We start from the raw sequence: 20,913 nt of genomic DNA, 5'->3' as shown, positions 1-20,913 counted from the left end.
TTCACTAACTGCAAGTCAGAATTTTAGAACAACAGTTTAGGGTTTAATCCCAGGTTTATTTTTAAAAAACAATGTAGACTGTTGTTACTGATACTCACCCAAATCTTTTTGAGTGTTGGACTCGCTTTCCGTTGCTGCTGTTAAACATGGAGAGGTTGTATTTTAGTTAGTTTTGAGGGATTTATTTTTTTTTTAGGGTAAATCTAGCGAGACAGGTTTCCTAATGTAAAAATGGACTTCTCCAAATCCATATTGACTGCAAAGCAGTACTTATCATCCTGTCATGGAAGGTGATTCTCAAGGTCGTGTCTCTTGGAAGCCTGCCTTGGTAAGTGCTCTCATTGTGGTGACCTTCATGGTTCACTGCAAGAATGCCGAAGTCCAGCTTCAGCTGGTAAAGTTAAATGGTCTGAAGCTATTCAACAAGAAGGCCCAAGAGACAAACAAGCAAGTGTTCTGCTGTTTCTGGATTTTCAGAGAGAGTTTAACAAAGTTCTTTGTTAATGCTTCTTCAAGGAAATGGAACTGCCATGGAGTAGGAGTGTAGCTTTTTCAGTAATTAATACCTGGTTAAAGTGTAGGAAGAACTGTCAGCTTTTCTGGTGAGGAGTAATCACTAGTGGAATCCCAGGAGGTTCTGCATTCAGATTTGTGTTGCTCAACATAGTCATAAATGATCTGGAAGAAAGGCTGAGTAAGGAAGTGTCAGTGTATGCTGAAAATCGCAAAATTAGGGTAGCAGAAGCAAAAGGTGGCTGGATTTGCAGAAGGTTCTCTCAGTACTTGGTTGTTGGCAAGTGGTACTTGATACTAGTAGATATAAAATAGAGTACACAGGGAGAAACAACTAACTGTGTCTATGCAGTGATGAGCTCTTAAGAATCTGTGCCACTCAGGAAAGAGATCTTTTAAGTAGTGCAGATAAAGCTCTGTAAAACTCTCAGCAGTAGATAAAACAAAACACCAAAAGTCAAATAAAAATGACACAGATCTCTAGGAAAAGGAGAGGGAGAAAAACAGAATGCCTTGGTATAAATCCATGGTATATTCGTGTAATGAACAACATAATGCCCTTGAAGTTAGGGGCAGACATTCTGCCTCTCCAAAGAGCTGTAATAAGATGAGGGGAAAACCCAGAAGAGCACGAGTGAAGCAGCTTTGGTAAAAAGAGTAACCAAAGAAATTGGAGTTTAGCCTGGAAAATACGTGATTGAAAGCAGGACAGATAAGAGGCGGGATTATGATAGCAGTCTGCAACCATGGGAATAGGAAGCAATTGTTCCCTGTTTATTTTGTCACCTGAACATGGTAAGAATTAAAGGGCACCAAGTGGTGTTCAAGCAAAAGTTGGTAACTTTTGACCGAGGAAGTATTAAAACATGTTCCATTGATTCCCCAGAACCTTTCTGGGTCTGTGGCATCATTTGATGAGAAGTTTCACAGGTTTACTCCATGAGTGCTTGTTTTAAGCTGCTTCCTGTAGCAGGAAGCAGGTTGCACCTAGTTCTTGTGTTGGAGGAGAATGTGAGCAGTCAGATCCTATCTGCGCTTTCCGTGCCATCCATGATTTTGTAGAAGGTTATTGTATTCTTTCAAAGTCATCTCTCTTCCAAGCTGATATGCCTGGTCCTGGTTCAGTCATTCCTCACAGCCAAGCTGTTCAAGATCTTTGAATCATTCTTGTTGCCCATCTCCTCTCCTTTCTTCTGAGAATGTATGAAAATGTTGGTCTCTGAGAGCAAATACCTTCCTCTTGCATGGAGTGTTCTATCAGTAGCTCATCTTACGTCTTTCTTCTGAGAATGTATGAAAATGTTGGTGTCTGAGAGCAAATACCTTCCTTTTGCATGGAGTGTTCTATCAGTAGCTCATTTTACATTTACAAAGGACAATGATATCATTGTTTCATCTTGAGAGATAGATAAGTTTCAAGAGGGACAGAAAGTATAAATTAATCCAGGTGGTTACAAGAGCAGACACTTGAGAATGTGCTATCTGAAAATAGTGCAGAATGGAGGGAAAGAACTATATGATGATAACATTAAATTTTGAAAAGCAGTTCAAAAATTACTTTCTGAATGTGATTCTCATCTGTTCTGGATATTTTACATGGTTTGGGTTCCTACATCTTGAAGTGTGTAGCTGAACCAGAAGAGCTCAGGAGAGGGAGAGTGGAATGATCAAGGGTGCAAAATGTCTTGTGTACAAGAAAACTGAGTAAGGGAGGACTAATAATCCTGGAAAAAAAGAGTGCAGAGGGATGACATGGAACTCTGTAAATTCAGGAATGCTGTGGGTAATGTTCATACGGGTCTAGTGTTTGTGCTCTGTTTCAGTACGAGATTTTGACACATTGAAGCTGGCGAGTGACGGGACTGAAAGGAGTGGTAGGTGGTTGGAATGTCTTGTCAAAAGGTGATCTGGGTGCAAAAGGTTGCTGTTGAATCCGGGGGATGCCCCAAGCACATGGGAGGGAAATCCTTTGAAGGTTACTAAGGTCACGGAAACCACATCCAGCTTCACAGACCTCATTCATGAGCTGAAAACAGCTGGAGGCCAGGAGAGTACTCCTAGCAAATGTTATATATCTTTTTCTAATATTATTCCTTGAGCGTTGGCATAGGCACTCTTGGAGACAGTTGTTCCTGTGTTCTTGTTTAATCCTGAAGGACGGCTTTCATTTAATGTAACTTGACATCTCAAAATGAGATTGTTTTTTTTTTTTTTAAGCTCAGTGGGGTGATTTTCTTTTTGAGGTGCCGCCTTCTCTGCTTTGCCTACACTTCATTTCTAGGTAGCTTAAATTAGATGAATCCTACCTCTTTTATGTTTTTGTACGAACAATAGCAAATTACAGACAATTCAGCAAAGGACTGTAGTGATGACTTTGAAGACATCTCTCTTCCAGACTCTTTCTGGCAATCCTGGAAAAGGCCAAGAGGTGGTTTGATTATAGTGTGTCAGTACTTGTAGTCGAGGAAATAAATCTTCCTGAAAGTTTTTTTCAAGTTAGCTAAAGAAAGCCTGATACTTATTTGCTGGAACCTGATGTTGAGCATGCTCAAATTGGAAATAATGACCCCTTTTCTATAGTGCATGTAATTATTGAAGCCCATAAGCATATGAAGAAACATACTCTGGTTCAAATCGGAGTACTCGGTTTGACCCTCAGATCCTCGAGGTGGGTTATAAGGTAAGTCAGGATTTGTAGCCATCGTGGTCCGTTGCACTCCCTAAAGCATGAAATAGCTTGGTGTTAAAACCTCTTAAAACTAAACTCAGGGTGCCTTGCCAGTGTATGTGGTATGAGCACCTCTAATCCTAAAACTTTACTGGTGCAATTGTAAACGGTTTCTTTTTACTACAGCTGAAACGTATGTGTCTGTGTCAAAGTCCCACTGGTCATGAGAACTGAGAAGTTATCAAAGCTGAAGTTCCTGTCTAAGTCCTAAGTACAAAAAAGTCCTTTTGAGTTAACTATAAATGCTGCTGTTACGAACATCAAAATGTTATAAGCTGTAAATATATAAAAAATTACAGGAAAAAGGAGCAATGCGGGTGGTTAAATTTTTTTCTTCGTAACTTCTTTGGTATAGAAAGAAATGTCACTTTTTAGTCTTCTGTTCAAATTATTTTGGTAGGTAAATTGTGCAAGTGATAGTGAATTGTAAATAAGTTCCTTTACGTTTCAAAATAATCTATGTAAATGAATCGTAAGATTTTTGCTGAATTCAGCAATGGGTTTGTTATAGAAGTTTCTTAACCACAGCTACTGCTGTTGTCATTCTACCACAGATGGGGCGCCTGGTGATGTTTTTAACACTAGATTTTCAAAGATTTTTTCAGTGACTGTATAGAATGCTGTTTAACATTCCTAATGGTTGCATGAGCCCTGTTGATCCTGGCAATGGCTCTCTGGGCCACTGGAGCAGCGGCCACTCGGCTGTGTGATCAGAGATCCTTTGGATTTCATGGATTGTGGCTCAGTGTCAGCTCCTTCACAAGCTGCTCAACAGCTCTCTGACCCCAGTGAGTCCCCTCATCTATTCCCATCTCCATCCTCGGGGTGTGCATTTGTAGTGTGCTCTTGACTCTTAAAGTTGACTGTGTTCTGACTTGAGCCAGGTAGTAAGAAAAGGAATGAAGTATCTCAGTGTCCAGCACCATTCTGTGGTGGGTTTTAGAAATAAATAAAGAGTTTATGAGTGGAAGATTAATAGTACCTTCCTCCCCCATTATTTGGCAAAGTACCAAAGATCAGCTGCAAGCTGTGCTTCGCAAGAAAACATTGCTTTGCTATTTGCCTGCTTTTGTCTTCTATCATCAGTATAGTTTGCTCCTAAATCTGCTTTGTTCTGTAAACTGTAAACAAAAATCAAGCATTTCTAAACAAGAAGATGCAGTTATATACTGCTTTTTGGCACCACAAATTCCTCTAAGAGAGTAAGACCTGACACCTGATTACATAGCTAGGACGATACTCCTGAAACTATATTGATGACTGGCCAAATGGCAAAGCTGTTGTTCTGTCTTTCTGTTTCTTCTGCAAGAACATCAAACTGGAGAGCTTATCCTACCACCTCTTCCACTGGAAACAAGCTCAACTGCATAATGCCTGTGTGCTGGTTCAGAAGGGGCTAGTTTACTCCATATCATATGTTATAGTGGTTTCTAACTTCTGATCACTGAAAATGTTGATGGTAGTACTGGAGAGAAGAGTTAAAGAAGATTTTTTGCCAAATTTGAGACTTTCAGAGGCAGCAGAGGCCTGTCCCGTAGCTTTCTAGACTTCAGTTTGCAGTTCAGTAGTGGCTGACAGTCCCCATCCTAACAGATTGTCATTGTTCACTTATTTAACTCCAGCCTGATCTTTGCATGAATAGAATTTCTTGTGTGTCTTATAGAATAACCTTTTATATCATTAGTATCTGCAATAATTTTTTCCTTTGGAAAGTGATTAATGTCATCTTGCAGATAGGAAAGACATAGAGCATTATTCTGCCACCACACAAGAAGCCCTATTCATTCCTAGTTTATATTGTGAAGCCAATCCTGTATCCTCAGGGTTGGGGTTGGTTTCGTGGCAGCAGTCCTAATTACTGATTCTTTCTACAGTGTATCTGAACTGGGGGCAGTTCTAGAGCCACAACCGGAATGAAACGGAAGGCTGAAAACAACAAAGTATGAATGTTTCTTAACGCGTTCAGTCTTTCCATTGTTGCCATTTGTAAATAGTAGGTTTTAGTCACAAACCGAAAATCCCAACAAAAGCCCATTCAAGCGAAGCTTGAGGATCTGATACCAGGAATGCTCTTCTCCTAGGTTTTGTCTCGGCTGGGTTTACGTGCTGCATCGTGTTTGATGGATCACCATAAAAGAAAGCTGCAAGCTGAGCGCGTGCTGCCGTGGTCAAGCCAGGGGAGAAACGAGAAATAGTTTCTACTTTGCATCCATGTGCATTTATGCTGCCTGTACCATTTTTTCGTTTTGTTTTGCATAACTGGAGTCAAGAACAACTTCAACCTTAACTTGTTTTTGCAGACAGTGATAATAAGGCAAATAGTAAATAATCACTGAGAAGACATTAGTTAATCTGGTTGAAGAGACACCAGATTTTTGATAGTGATTCTTTGGTCAGTTCCTTGCTTGACACAGGAGTAGAAGGTGCCGACGACAGAGGCGGGAGGTAGGAATCTTGTGTTAGCCTTGACAAGTTTGTGTCTGGGTTATGTTGGGGTGTGATAGTCCCAGAGAAATGCAGACAAGTTGGGAAGAGATAGAGAATGCAGCAAACATGGCTGGAAGACCTGCCTTAAAGTAAAGCAAAAAGGGCTGGCTGTTTGCAATGGCTCAGGGCATAAGCACCTAAAATTATTTGGGAAGCATGAAGTGGAGATGGTGGGAGGAGCATTGTTACTGAGAATAGGTGAAAATACAAAGTTGAATTAAAAAGAGTCAGTTTGGCTAAGGAATCCAGGAGAACTTTCCATCGAAGAACTCCTTGTGGAATCATCTTACAGACACAAAAAGCTTCATTGTCTGAAGGTGGCTTTAAGGATCGGAGAAACTGACTTAGTCCCAATGGAAGGGGTACGCTTGTAGGGAGGAAATTGCTCTTGGAATGATACAGGAGAAGGAGACAGTTAGTCTAATTCATTATTTCTCTAATTAAGGAATAACTTAATCAAGATGTAATTATTTCCCAAATTAGGTATAAGCCCAGACTATTCTTTGGTGGTGAAAAGAAGACCAGTCTTCTCCTTGCTGTGTACGATGCAGAGGGAGAAGCAGCTCTGAGAGAGTCTCCTGCTTTTTCAGAAGCAATGTTAATTCTTCATCTGCTGTCCTGAAGACCTCTCCTTTCTCTAAATATTGTATAACTTTTATTTCAGGAAATGCCAGAAGGCTTGTTTGTAGCTGGTGGAGGCTCAGAAAAGGAAAAGCAGTAGACCTCTTACCCTGGATGTGTTAGACAGAAGGCACTCACTCTCAGGGAGCCTGCATTGGAGGCGAAGAAGCACGGGTTTTCCTGTCTGAACAAAGCCCATGGAGTCTTAAAAGACTAAGACATTGGGGAGCCAATAGTATTATTATTTTTTTTTAAGCTGTGGCTCAGATTCAGCAGAGCATTTAGCACACCTGATAGTGAAGCCCGAGAGTCAGTGACTGGAGGGTGTGGAGTCTTATTACCGAGGTTTCTGCCTGATGGTGTAAGCACCCCGGAGGTTTAAAAACGGTTCTGTTTACGCCCTTTATCCCCTGGCACCCTGACTCACTGCTGTGGCTGGGGCACACCTCATACCTCTGCTCATCCCCCTCCGAGGCCCTCCCGTGCCTGTGGGGCTTTGGGGCAGTGCCAGTGGGCGTAGAGGGGGGCAGAGCAGGACAGGCACAGAAGTGTGCTGTGAAGCTGGCCCTGGTACAACACGCAGCTTGGCCTGCGGTGGTTGATAGGCAGGTGGCAGCCTGTTACAGATACCAGCCTGGCAGTTGTAATGGTTAGTTTTTCGTCTTGAATGCAACCATTTCAATGCTTTATAAGCCGAAGAACAGATCAGGAGGGTTTCTCTCACAGGATGAGAGGGTTGGGGTTGTTCAGCCTGGAGAAGAGAAGGCTTCAGGGAGACCTCAGAGTCCCCTCCAGTACTTGAAGGGGGCTGCAGGAGAGATGGGGAGGGACTCTTGATCACAGAGTGGAGCCATAGGGCGAGGGGTAACGGTTTTAAACTGCAAGAGGGGAGGTTTAGATTGGATACCAGGAAGAAATTCTTTGCTGTGATGATGGTGAGACACTGGAACAGGTTGCCCAGAGAAGCTGTGGCTGCCCCATCCCTGGAGATGTTCAGGACCAGGCTAGATGGGGTTTTGAGCAACCTGGTCTAGTGGGAGGTGTCCCTGCCCAGGGCAGCGAGGTTGGAACTCAATGATCTTTAAGGTCCCTTCCAACCCAAACCATTCTATGATTCTATACAGTGTGCAATTCTACCTAATTGCAATGAGCAGACATGGCACATGACAAAGTCCATCAAATAATCTTAAATCAGTGCTTCTCAGTTTCGTATTCAGGCTTTAAAATAGGTAAAATATGAACATTCAGCAGGCTTGTGCCATCCCTGGTCCTTAATTACAACAGCACCAATCTCTGAGGTACTCCCCTCTTGTGTGAAGCCAGATTTGTACAGGCTTATGAGCTAAAGATAGGTGGGATGTAACATGGGTGGAGGGCAGTCCTTTCATCACATGCAGGTCTGGCCTTTCACATAGTGCTAGATATTTACCTTTGAAAACAACAAAATAAGCCCATGTTGCAGTGTGACTTAGCTGGGATTTGATCATGTTTTGTGAAATGGATTTCTGTTTGTATAGGGATAGAGGGTGCTCAGAACTTCAGTGGGGTGTTTTAATTTGATTATTAAAGTATTCAAGAAAGATGAACCAATGTCTAAAATTTAAGACCCTTTAAGCTGGGATTTCCTATGTTTTCATAACAAAGTTAAGCAGGCTTTGGTTTTTTTCTGGTGCATTTCTGGCCACAATGATAGGAAATGCAGCTGGAAATGGCTCTAAGAATAAAACACTCAATTCCTAGTTTTCACAGTCTTGACCTTTCTGCAAATGTTACTTTCAGCTCTTGATGCCTACACCAGTGGACTTATTTAATGAAATCTGCTGCTATTTATGGGTTGTAAGAGAATGAAAAACAGTTATTCCTCCTTAAAATATTTTGCTGTGGTCCCAGAGACCTTGGTGAAAGGCTAATGGAAGCCAATGTGGCCTTTACTAAAGGCGGTACATTCTTAGAGCCATTCATCTACTTTGCTCCGGGCTGTTTGCAGCTTATTATAATCCAGAGAGCTTGGAAATCCTCAACGTGCTTTTCTCTACTGCTCTTTGCTTATCTTTAGAGCCTTGGAAAACGAAAGTCAGAGATTCACAAGATGATCAAAATGTTTTCCTCAGTTAAAATTAAAGGTAATGTTTTGTTCGTTCTGTGAAGGGAAAAAAAGCAAGTCTGAAAAAAATTAATGAGTGGTTAAAATAGAGCTGTTAAAATGGCAACACACAGACAGTCTGTGTATAAATATAGGCTAGCTCCTCAGCAGTGTTCTTATATGGTAGATCTGAGTGAAGGAAAAATATCAGCCTACTCTTATTCTGTACAAGCCTGCGCGTTGGTTGTTAAGGTCTGGAGCCATATGTTTGGTAGTAGACAAGGCTGTGTATTACATGGAAATTATAATGACTCTTTTTTTTTTTTTTTAATTGCAGGGACCTACCTTACAAGTGTGAGAGGGGAATCTCGCAAGCATACTGTGGATTTTTTGCCTGTACATGCTACTTGATTGTCTATCTTTTACTGACCCACCCCAAAAGAGAGAAGAAGGCTCCAACAAAAATCATTGCCTTGTCACTTCCGCCTGAGAACTGGCTGAATTTTTATGCCACCTGCTGGAGAACCTTCCTGGACCCTTAGAAATGGAGCTGCCTCTGTGATGGGCAGAGCTTTCTGCGTGGAGTACAAGGATCAAGTTGCCTTAAGTCAAACCATATGCAGGTCCCACTAATTGTTGTAACTGCACTGCTGATGCCACTCCAGCCTTCACTAGGGCTTTCCAAGGCAGTAGCTTCTTGTGTGTAGTTGGAATGCTTTCCACTGCCATTTGAATGTTTTTATGAAATCTGGTGTGGCTATGAAAAAGTGTTGGGCGGGTGAAGTTTTTCCTGTTTAGTTCATGGTGAATTTTGAAGCCTCCCTTCCAAGCGTGATCCGTGCTATGGCAGCAACCTACAGGCTTCTGGTGACTTCTGTGAACTGCTACAGCAGTGTGGTGATAGACCAGCACTTCCAGCACACCGTGCATTACTGCACGGGGACTTGCCAAGTGTTTAAGCGAGGAGTTACGTGCATAGTTGCCCACCACAGTGTCTGCGCAGAGCTCAGTGTCCAAGATGCCAACCCAGACCATAAAATTCCAGTCCCTGAGAATGGACTTGCCTTGCCTGGAAATGAGGACTATCAGCAAATCCTCCCAAATAACCCAAGAATCAAAAAGGGTTCTTCAGTGCAAGCCTCCAGCAGTTTAAAAGACATCACCGGTGAGGCCATAAACCTCGCCAGTGGTAAAATAAAGGAATTCTCCTTTGAAAAGCTCAAGAACTCTTCCAGTCATGTGGCCTACAGAAAGGGGAGGAAAGTCCGGTCAGAATCATTCAGCAGACGATCATTTGATTTTGATTTGATTTATGGGCACTTCAACAATGATGAGAACTGCCCTCCGTGTGGCTTTTTGCAGAGTCCCTCACCTGTGGAGAAATGGCAGGAGAGCAATGACGCTCCCGACGTCGGCATGAATCCCGTGGTTCCCTTCTCCCCTCATTCCTTCTCCGAAGAAAACTTCATTACCCAGATTTTGGAAAAACACAAGCTAGATGGTTCTTCTGGTGGAGATATTAAGGTGTGCTTAGACATCTTGCTCAAGTGCTCGGAGGATCTGAAAAAGTGCACAGACATAATAAAACATTGCATCAAAAAGAAGTCTGCAGACGGCGTTAGTGGAGGGAACAGCAATGATCCCCTGGCTAATTCGGAGATGATATATATGAATCTGATGACAAGGTTTTCTTCGTACCTGAAAAAGCTCCCCTTTGAGATCAAACCACCGGGACACAAGGAAGCTGGTGACTTGGCAGAACTAGTGAACTGTTTTCATGGCTTGCAGCAAACTCCTTTCCCCCCAGTATTTGGAGATGAGCAGCCGCCTAGATATGAAGATATTATTCAGCTGCCGTCTTCGAGTGCGGTTCCTCCCGGACTACCAGGTGATCAGTGTGAGGTGACAAGCACCTCTCAGTCCATCCAAACCAGTACTGTGAGCTTTACCTCAAACTCCCTGCACGGCCTTCCCCAGGAGAGCAGTGTGAGAGCTGTGAAAGATGCTTGTGCTCTACCTCAGTTACCGGCCACGAGCCCTTCTGACTGCACGGCGTCCGCTGAGGCTCTGTACATCGAGGAGGAGTCCGATGGGGAAAGAACATTAGGGAAAATAAAGAAGGCAGAGCCAAAAGGGGGCTGGGAGAGTTTAGAGCGCAGCTACCAGCTAGCTGGTCGTTCAGATCTATCTGCTGATGCTAAAGCAGAACGTGGTCGAGTGGGAGATGCTGAGCTCTCCCATGCTCCTGAGAAAACTACTCCTTTAAAACCAGTTTCGGATACTGCGCTGTGTGGCTCCCGAGCCGGTGTCTCCAAAGGAGAGCAGATGCACAGTAAGACAGACAAGGATGAGATAGACAAACTGCTGCTGGACTTGGAGTGCTTCTCTCAGAAAATGGAGAGTACTTTGAGGGAACCCTCTGTAAAAGAGAGCGAACCTGCCCGCTGGCAGGGTAGGCAGGTACTACCTCTGGCTCTTGAACCCAAAAGTAAACCGGTTGACCCCGCTTCCCCTTTGTCAAAAATCGTGGAAACAAATGGTCATAAAATGGAAGAGGATGACAAAGCCCTCTTACTGCGTATCCTGGGAAGCATTGAGGACTTTGCCCAGGAACTGGTGGAATTTCAGACAGGCAAGGGAAGCTTGTCCAAGGAGAGGGAAGTGATGCAGATCCTTCAGGAAACTTTAACAACTCCTTCACAGTCCCTCCTTGCAGGGCAAAAAAGCTATGCTGGGGCTGCCTCCAGAGACTCTGTTCCAGCTTCCATTCAGCAGGCCCCAGAAGTGATTAAGGTAAGAGAACCAAACCTGTGATGGGATAGTGAATGAAACAAACCTGGGAAATTCGGGGAGAGGTGGAATTACATCTGCTAAGTGATTCATTGTGCTTTGGATGCTGCAGCATGGAATAACGTGCTCAACCTGGCAGAAATGTAGCATTTATTTAAATGCAAACAGCAAAAGGAAACTAAAACCCCTAAGCAAACAAAATATGCCCTGATGTGCAGTTTCACCTTTCAGCCTGTTCCTTGCCTGCTGATGCTCCTGTAGGCCGTTTGCTTGTGTTTTTTGGGTCCTGTGTAATAGAGAGTAGAAACAGTTTTTTGTTTTGTAGAACTGAATGCTCTACCTCTCCCTTTCCCATCTCCGAGCAGACTCCAGACTCCACAACCTCCCTGGGCAGCCTGTTCCAGGGCTCTGTCACCCTCACCGTGAAGAAGTTTCTCCTCATATTTGAGTGGAACCTCTTATGTTCCAACTTGTGCCCGTTGCCCCTCGTCCTCTCAGTGGGAACCACTGAAAAGAGTCTGGCTCCCTCCTCCTTCAACCCTCCCTTGAGATACTTGTAGGCGTTGATAAGGTCTCCCCTCAGCCTTCTCTTCTCCAGACTAAAGAGTCCCAGCTCTCTCAGTCTCTCCTCATAAGGGAGATGCTCCAATCCTTGAATCCTTGTCCTCCTCTTTACTAGTTCCTAAAGAGAGAGAGATCCTCCATGGCACAAAGGTCTAGGAACATTTAATTTTCTTTTCCCTGTCCCCAATGCTTAGAGTCATTGTGGAGTCTGCATTGCTTGTATCTCTCAACTGAAAAGTAGGTTTTCCTAGGAAAAAGGGTCTTGATGGGAGCCTGCTTTTAAGGGAAGCCAAGGCTGCCTGTCCAGCTCTCGGTGCTTTTCATGTGATGTGCCAAATTTTCAAGACAACTTGGTGCTAAATTTCCAAAATCCACCTTCTACATAGGCATTTAAAAAGTGCCCAGGTTATAATTGAACTTTCACAGCTCCTTCTAGTTGGAGCATGATGTGCATGTCTTCAAAACACTCCACTTGCCTGAAAATACAGGTATTTGGTCCAATTGTGAAAGGAGGTGGGTGAGATGTCTGACCCTAAGGAAATGGCAGTGCCAAGATCTTTCTAGACTAGGCTTTCCAAGTGTTTCTGATGTTTCTTCGCTTACAGAAAATGGTAAGCATGACCTTGTCTGGTATCTCCAGCAAGGGAAAGAGTCTTTTTCCTCAAAGAGTGTAGAATTAAGCAGCTCTAAAGTGATCTCTTAAAATAGCTGTTCTTGTCTTGTATATTAACTTACAAAATTTTCTAACTGCATTTATACTGTAAAACAGCTTATCAGTCTGGTCTCTTACCAGCTTCTGGTTCTCTAATTGCCCACCTGTGTTAGTTAATTACTTACTTAGCCTGTGTGTTGGTTTGCTCCCAGCCTGCCTTCTGTGTACATACAACATGCATCCATACTACAGGGGCTCTTCTCTTCCCTGCAGCAGCACAATCCTGCCTTTCTGTAGATGTTTAGAACCAAAGATTATGAGGGAAAATAAATGTCTTGGGGAGCCAGAGGAGCTGGAGGGGGCCTGGGCTGAGCACTGAGCAGCATGGACGTGGCTGGTAGCCTTCAGAGGGAGTTAGCCCTTAGCAGAGCAGGCAGAAGTCATCTGAATTGCTGGCTCTACACTTACCCTAAGGTTTACTGTTATTTATAGTATAGATGTGGCAACACACTTGGCTGTGGACACAAGGTCCTCTCTAGGTATAGCATCTAGGGAATACATCCATGTTCCTGGAAAACTCTGGAGCTCCATGTGGATTCTGATTCAATATTGCACATGTGTGCCTGAATGAATAATATGTGAAGTATTTGTTATGTTTTCTTAGGGCTCATAAAACTGTTATCAAATGGTTGTGCACGCACACAACCCCCCCAGGGATCTAATAACAATGAAGACGCAGTGCAGCTTTCATTTATGAAAGTTGTGACAGTTTTAATATCCCTCAAATCCTAAGCAATGAAAAAGGAAAGGGAGAGCCACTTCAGCCTGAGCTGTTTGCTGGCTCAATTGGCCTTTCTGTGGTGAAGTCTGTGCTAATTTATATCAGCAACAGGCTTTTCCCTTTATCATAAAGCCAATTTTGATTCTCCGCAGAGAACAATAGAATTACTTGCCTATTCGTTTTCAAAACCAAAATATTTAGAAATTAGGACATGAATACTCAAGAAGTCCATCAGTTTCACAGAGCACATAATGAGCACATCATGCTGCATTCAGGCAGGCCAGGAAGTATTGCATACTTTTAGACTGTCCGACATTTCCCATTCTGAGATCCAGTTTTCCATTGCTTATCTCTAAACCTCCAACTATTTGTTTTAAAATTTCCTGTTCTGTGTGCCTGCCTTAAGCTGATTTTTACTACGTTGTTTTTGAAAGAAATAGTTGCATGAAAACAATGCTGTTGTCTATTAGAGGCTAGCAAAACCCCCAAATATTTGTCTATATTTTTGTTTCTAGATAGGAGGACGATGAGGAGTGAAGCCTGGGTGGACAGGCAGGTGGGAGGGAAATGGGGGGAACAAGAACCAGTGATTAGTGGAGATGGGGCTGTTGGGATTCTCTGACACGACCTGAGTTTCAGGGATTCCTTGGGAAGGTAAAGGGTGCTACCTTTTGAGTAAAGCCTCATTGTCTGTAAAGTCCTTGGAAAAGCCAGTGGTGGATGGTTTTGACCTCTATGACCTCGATCAGCCATCTGTACAGGATGACAGAGTATTTAAATCCAGTTAATGTTTGCAGAATACTTGGCACTTCAGTGAAAGTACCCTGGAAAAAGCCCCTAAGAAACTTCCTCATTCTGTTTTCAGAGTCAAGTCTGAGCAGTGCAGGGCTCTGCTCCAAAGCCTGTTCATGCATTTTATGGTAAGAGCTGTTGGATAAAGTTTGTGAATAATTTTGGGAGCAGAGATCAGGAGCAGGGTTTGATACAAGAGGAGGCCTCTTTTTCTGTCCTTCCTCTGGTGGGTATCTCTTCTCAAAAGGATTACTCATGGTGTAGTGAGCCAGAAGGAGCAGTCCTGCTTCCCATTTCTCTCTCCTCCATGCCTCTGCTGGGGTTTGAATCTTTCTTTATACTGATTATGATGTTGCCATACAAGATTAGTAAATGGAATTGCTCACTCTGAGGTGAAACGGGTGGTACAACTGTCCCTGGACAGGGACTGTGGATCTGGGAGTGGAGGATTTACAGTTTACAGAGTTGAGAAATGGTCTCAGACCACCTTGTCTAACCACGTTATTCCTCGGATTGTAGAGCCTGGAGTCAAGTATCCAGAGGCTGTTCTGCTGCCACGTATTTCCTCTGGTCTGGCTCTAGATAGTATCTATCAAATCCTGCCTCACCTGAGTGACTGATGGGGGGGTGTGTTGCTGGGACTCTCAGACATGGTCCTAACTCACTGTGATCTAAAACATTGTCCTGAGGCCACACACCTTCCTTTTGCATATCAGAATGTCTACGTTGCATGGTTAAAGAGGTGGCCCAAAGATGGCTCTGTGTGGAATTAAGACTATTTCATAATCGTATATAAAGTTAAGGTTGACCTGGCAACTTGGTAATTCTGCCCCTTCAAAATGCTACTTTATAATTCTGTGTGCTCATTCGTTTTGCAAATTTAATGACATGATTATGAAGGGTCTCGTGGGGCGATTAACTGTGAAAAGTATCTTCTATAACATCATAGTGACTGTACCTTTGTCATGAAATAAGCAATGCATCCAAAATATAATGGAAAACTTTTCTGGAAAATCAGCTTTCGTTTACATATATTACAAATTGTTTTGATCAGATATTGATAATATCTGTCAATTAACCTGTACGTACAATCTGCACTCTTTTCAAACATCAATTATTCAGTATTTCTAAACCTAAATAGTAAAAAGGGGCATTTTTTTTTCTGTTTGGTAATAGTTATTGGAATAAATGAAAATAGTAAGTATATCTTAAAGTATCTCAGAATCAAAGATGACACAGGACCTAAATAGTAAAAAGGGGCATTTTTTTTTTTCTGTTTGGTAATAGTTAGTGGAATAAATGAAGATACTTTAAGATATACTCAACTATCTCAGAATCAAAGATGACACAGAAAAAAAAAAAAGAAATCAGATGAAATTAAAGAATGAAAAGAACTGATACTAAACACTTAGGGACATGTTTGTGGCACACAGGCACCTTTTGAAATCAGGGCAGATGACTCAATTTCGCACAAGCAGAGGTTGTATCTCAAAGTAGACATCTACAGGTAGGTGAAACAAAGCCTAGTGTTACATGTTTTTCAGCCTCATTGACTCTAAACCCAAGAAAAAGTCACGTTGTTGCTGGAAAAGTTTAATCTGTTTTGAAAACAGTGGAAGGTGGTGCCCTTCTCAGCTCTCCAGAGTGCATTGAATTGTTGCAGCCAGGCTTTGGGGTACAGCTAAGTCCTGTGATGATTAAATCATCCAGATCTTTGAGGACTAAGCCTCCAGCTTTAGGGACAGGTGAGATCCCCTCTGTGTTGTGGTGGCTGATGAAGGCAATCTGACACCTCTTTAGATTTGGCATCTCTCACCTTCATGCTTGAAACTGGGTCACTTACAGCAAAGAGGAATTTCTAAATGTGACTGGAGTTTGTTCTGTTGATTGGGAGCTGTTAATACCAGATTTTTTTGCTGTGGGTTTTTTCCTGTTGACTTTGAAACTGTGGAGACAAGGTTCTCTTACTGCCAATTTCTCATAACGCTGTATATTTATGTTTTTATTTATGCCCACCTTGTTTGTTTTGGGGCTAGGGAGTGCTATGCTAGGAACCTGCTATAGTGCCAGAAATTGGAATTCAGACACAGCAAGCTTTGCCTCTAGATAACTACATTTTTCCAGGTCATCAGCGCAAATAAACCCAAAATTCTGGGATCTTTTGTGAGTGTTTAATTTGCAAAAGAAAAGTGTGTGGCTGTTTTAGTTGTGTTTTTTTTTTTCAAGTAGCAACAGTAGCTGCTGGATTAATGTGTCTCTTAGGTATACATCTTTTAAAGCCCACTGTAGCTGGTGTGGATGCTGCTGTAGATATGAGAAGTTCTTTGACCTACACTTCTCTGCAGTCTGTAAGAGGAAGGGCAGCCTGTAAGCAGGGCAAGAGTTCAGCTGAAGATGAAGTAAGTACACTCTCCACAGATGATTTACAATAAATCACCTTCTGCCACGCCGCTGTACGAGAGGTGCAGGACTGCCGGTACAGTGGAGCCTTGTAGGCTCTTTAGGCATTGCCTTTATGTTTGGAAAAAATTGTCAGAGTAAGAAAAAGAAAATTTATTCCAAACCTGTTGCGTATGGATCTGTGTATCCTTCACTTGGCAGCAATTCCAGTTAAAACATTTCTTGCCTGCCTTTTTCTTTTGGGGGGCTCCTTTTCTTATCCCCATCATCATCCTACCACTCAGTGAGGCTTCGTGTTAATTTGCAGGGATGGCAGAGTGGGCTGACATCCTAATAACCTTGTGATTCTTTGGACTGGTAGCTGTGAATATACACCTGGGCTTAAGAGCTTTTTTAGCTCTCGGGTTGCACGGTTTAGTTATAGCTATGGTGACCTAAAGGAACCCAAACTGTGCTACATTCTCCTTCAAATCTTTCATGAAGAACTGGATTCCACAGCCCAGGTTGTGGGACCATGGCCTGATGATTGAGAAGCAACAGGAGAGAAAATAATCTTGAGGGGGTTGATACAGATTTATGAAGACATTAAAAAAAATTCCTTTTGCGAACATCAGCTGGGTAGTGACCTAAAGGAACCCAAACTGTGCTACATTCTCCTTCAAATCTTTCATGAAGAACTGGATTCCACAGCCCAGGTTGTGGGACCATGGCCTGATGATTGAGAAGCAACAGGAGAGAAAATAATCTTGAGGGGGTTGATACAGATTTATGAAGACATTAAAAAAAATTCCTTTTGCGAACATCAGCTGGGGGGATGTCTCTCCTTTAGTAAACAGCCTATTTAACTGCACAAGAGCAAATTTATGATGGTAGGAGCATCCTTTTGCACAGACTGTTTCTGTGTCTGTAGTCATCTTAAGTGTTGCTGTACATGTTCCTCAACACAGGAAAGACATGGACCTGTTGGAACAGGTCCAGCGGAAGACTGTTGGAACAGGTCCAGCAGAGGACCACGAAAATGATCTGAGGGCTGGAGCAACTCTGCTGTGAAGACAGGCTGAGGGAGCTGGGGTTGTTCAGCCTGGAGAAGAAAAGGCTCTGGGGAGATCTTAGAGCAGCCTTCCAGTACCTGAAGGGAGCTACAGGAGAGATGAGGAGGGACTCTTTGTCAGGAAGTGCAGTGACAGGACAAGGGGGAACGGTTTTCAGCTGAAAGAGGGAAGACTTATATTAGATCTCAGGAAGAAATTCTTTGCTGTGAGGGTGGTGAGACACTGGCCCAGGTTGCCCAGAGAAGCTGTGGCTGCCCCATCCCTGGAGGGGTTCAAGACCATGGATGGGGCTTGGAGCAACCTGGTCTGGTGGGAGGTGGCCCTACCCAGGGCAGGGGGGTTGGAACTCATGATCTCTAAGGTTCCTTCCAACTCTAACCACTCTATGATTCTATGATATGAAGTAACCTCGGGCCTTCTACAGGAGAATGGGAAGAGAAGGCTATTGGAGGCCCATCTTGTCCAATGAAAGCTTTCTATTGATAAGGCTCAGTGAAACCTTTTAATTTCAAATGCAGTATCTTGATAAAAGCAAGCCCTTCTAGCTAGAAATGGGATGGTTTTCTATGTTACTAAGCTTACAGAGTAAACTGCCAAAGTAGCTAGGACTTCTAAAGTCAAGTAGGGAAAGCAGGCCATGGGATTAGCTGTTTGTTCATCTTGTGGAGTAAAAACTGGATTTAGGCCTTTGTTCAGCATCCTGTTCATGACTGGAGCAGGAGAATACACTTTTTAGCAAGCCTAGACAAAGTCTGAGCAAGAGTTTGAAGTCTACTTGCTCAAGGTCATGCAGAGAAAGAGCAGACTGTTGTCCACTGAGAATTGCTTTGCCATGTGAGAGCTATGGGAAAAGTGAATAAAAATAATGATGTATTTTGTTGTCTTTATGAAAAGTTATTCTTTATGAACAGTTATTCTTAAGAGCTGCTTTAGAATGCTTGATCTTATTATCCATGATCACCCTTACATGCTTGCTTGGCGTTAAAGAAACGAGATGATTTGCTTTTTCCAAGCAAGAAGGAAAAATTGATGTTTTGTTGAAAATTACAGCCTTTGGTCTAGTGTGGGAGCTAATGTTGGGCTCTGCTTCATCTCCTCAGAAGCAGGGACCTCAAACCACCGGCATCTTACGCACAGGGGCCTTGGCAGAGAGCATGTGGTTTAACTCTGAGTCTAACTGGTGCAAGTTTGTACCTCAGGTTTCAGCCCTGAAGCACATAAAGTAAGAACTATTGGGGAAGATGGTATATTTAGCCACTTCTGCAGTGTATCTAATTTTAGTGCTCCTGGTAGTGGTGGTGGGTGCTTCCTTTCCCGTATCACCCCTGGCCTATTACAAGCCAAGGACAGATTGTCTGTCATGTAGCCAGCAGGGAAATAGATTCTGTTGTAGATCATGTTTCTCAATTAAAGTATTACAAGAAGGCAGAAGATCCTGGTGGTACTGAAAGATACTTTGAATATCAGTTTAAAAAAAAAGGAAGGTCTGGCTTCAGGAGTAAGATAAAATCTCTAGATGTTGTCCTTGTGAAGAGAGAGAAGATATAGTATGTTGAAGCCATTTGCCATTTTTTGCCTGTAAAAAAAAAATAATAATCAAAACCGAGAAAGCAACGTGCTGGGCTTGACGTGGTCTCCTACAGAGTCCCTGTGCCCCTTCTGGAAAGGGCAACATCTGCTTAGGAGCTCACCAGGATGATGATCAAGGAGAGTTCTCTGCGGAGGGACCCAGACTTGGGAGGGGAGCTAGCTTTCCTGGCGAAGGGCTGTGATTTTGTTCTTCCGTCTCGATTCAAGAGGAGGCTGAAGTCATTCCAGCAGGCCCAGGTTTGAACGCTTGGCGTTTCTTTTTCTTTTTTCTCTTGCTTTGTATTTTTTTTTTATTGGATCAGAGAATCAAACTGTGTCCCTCTAGGCGTGTCTATTTGCAGAAAGTTATTTGCAGCCAAGATACCAACAGGTTTAAAAATAAACCTTCCAGGCTTAGATTGCACTGTTAAAATGTCTTTGTAAACAAGGGGAAAAAATTAACAGCAAGGGCAGTGATTTAATAGGGAGTGTAAGGCTATTAAATCTTTTCTGTGATTTTTTTTTTTTTTTTTTTTTTTGGTAAGAAAACCCCTATTTCTGTATGTGATTGCTCTGAATGTTTCCTGTTGCATGTGGAACAACCACAACATTCTGCTGTATTTACTGGGTTGTGCTCTCTACTGTACAAATTTGTGCACAGACCAGCCTACCTGGCTTTGGCATTTAGGCTTTTACTATCACAAGGTGCTGCTTTGTGCTTTTTCCTCCTATCTCTGGGCTGGGGCTGAAGGAAAGAATAGGATTGTTGAATCATTTAGGTTGGAAAAGGCCCTTAAGATCATGGAGATGTAGTCAAAGAAAGGGAAATTGCACCAGGGCTATATTTCTTGGTAAATCCCAGCTGCTCTGCTCGCTTTCTGGGACAACTGACAAAAGATTGGAGTAGTTTATGCTAGGACACCAAATGGGCATGTAGCCACCCCAGATTTACAGGGGGTCACAATATGCTGAAATCAGCCCATCTTGAGCTTCATCTGTATTTAAATAATCAGTGACTCAGGGAGGAAGTTAAAAAGTTGAAATTATCAGCGCTGCAGCTGTTTCCTAAGAAACAGCTATTAAAATTGTTCCAGAATATATTGTAGCACGTTTTTGTTTTCATGATTTCTGGTGACAGGTTGAAGTACATGGATGAGGTTAATCTCTGAAACACGTTTTTTTTTCACATGAGGAGAAACTACTCCCTAGAGGAGAATTGCATGAAGTAATGATGAGTAGTAATAGCTTGGGTGGGGACCACGAGCAATTTAGAAGAGGCTAACAAGAACCACGCAGCACGGCTAAATTCACTCCCCAGAGTGAATCTGATCACCTAAGGACATAGTCAGGGTATGGTTTGCAGGGAGAGATAAGGTCTCCTAGTAGACCAACTGGAAAAATTGACAAGCCTTTGGTGTACAAGCCCTCCCATCTGGTCTGCAGTAGGAACAGCAACCTTTGCTGCTAAACACGTCGAGAATCACAGCTCTGGGGCTGCAGATCCAAGGCAAGTGAACCTCTGCTATGAGGACAGGCTGAGAGAGTTGGGGGTGTTCAGCCTGGAGAAGAGAAGACTCTGGGGAGGCTTATAGTGGCCTTCTAGTACCTGAAGGGGGCTACAGGAGAGATGGGGAGGGTCTCCTTATCAGGCAGTGTAGGGATAGAACGAGGGGGAACAGCTTTAGACTGAAAGAGGGAAGATTTAGATTAGAAATTCAGAAGAAATTCTTTACTCTGAGGGTGGTGAGAGCCTGGCCCAGGTTGCCTAGAGAAGCTGTGGCTGCCCCATCCCTGGAGGGGTTCAAGGCCAGGTTGGAGGGGGCTTGGAGCAACCTGGTCTGGTGGGAGGTGTCCCTGCCCAGGGCAGGGGGGTTGAAACTG

General features: G+C 43.1%; 1 protein-coding gene across 1 annotated transcript in view; it reads left to right on the top strand.

The window, feature by feature from the left end:
* Positions 1–5,395: 5,395 nt before the first annotated feature.
* Positions 5,396–20,913, top strand: part of PPP2R3A (protein phosphatase 2 regulatory subunit B'', alpha) — a 50,071-nt gene continuing 34,553 nt past the window's right edge. Inside the window, 2 exon segments of the mRNA XM_014944247.1 lie at positions 5,396–5,686; positions 8,770–11,225. Of these exon segments, the coding sequence (XP_014799733.1) occupies positions 9,234–11,225 (1,992 nt within the window). The 5' untranslated portion in view covers positions 5,396–5,686; positions 8,770–9,233.

Source organism: Calidris pugnax, unplaced genomic scaffold (genome assembly GCF_001431845.1).
Source record: "Calidris pugnax isolate Ruff unplaced genomic scaffold, ASM143184v1 scaffold143, whole genome shotgun sequence".
Lineage (NCBI taxonomy): Eukaryota > Metazoa > Chordata > Aves > Charadriiformes > Scolopacidae > Calidris > Calidris pugnax.
The sequence above is the reverse complement of the archived record's forward strand: the minus strand, read 5'-3'. Positions and strand labels throughout refer to the sequence as shown.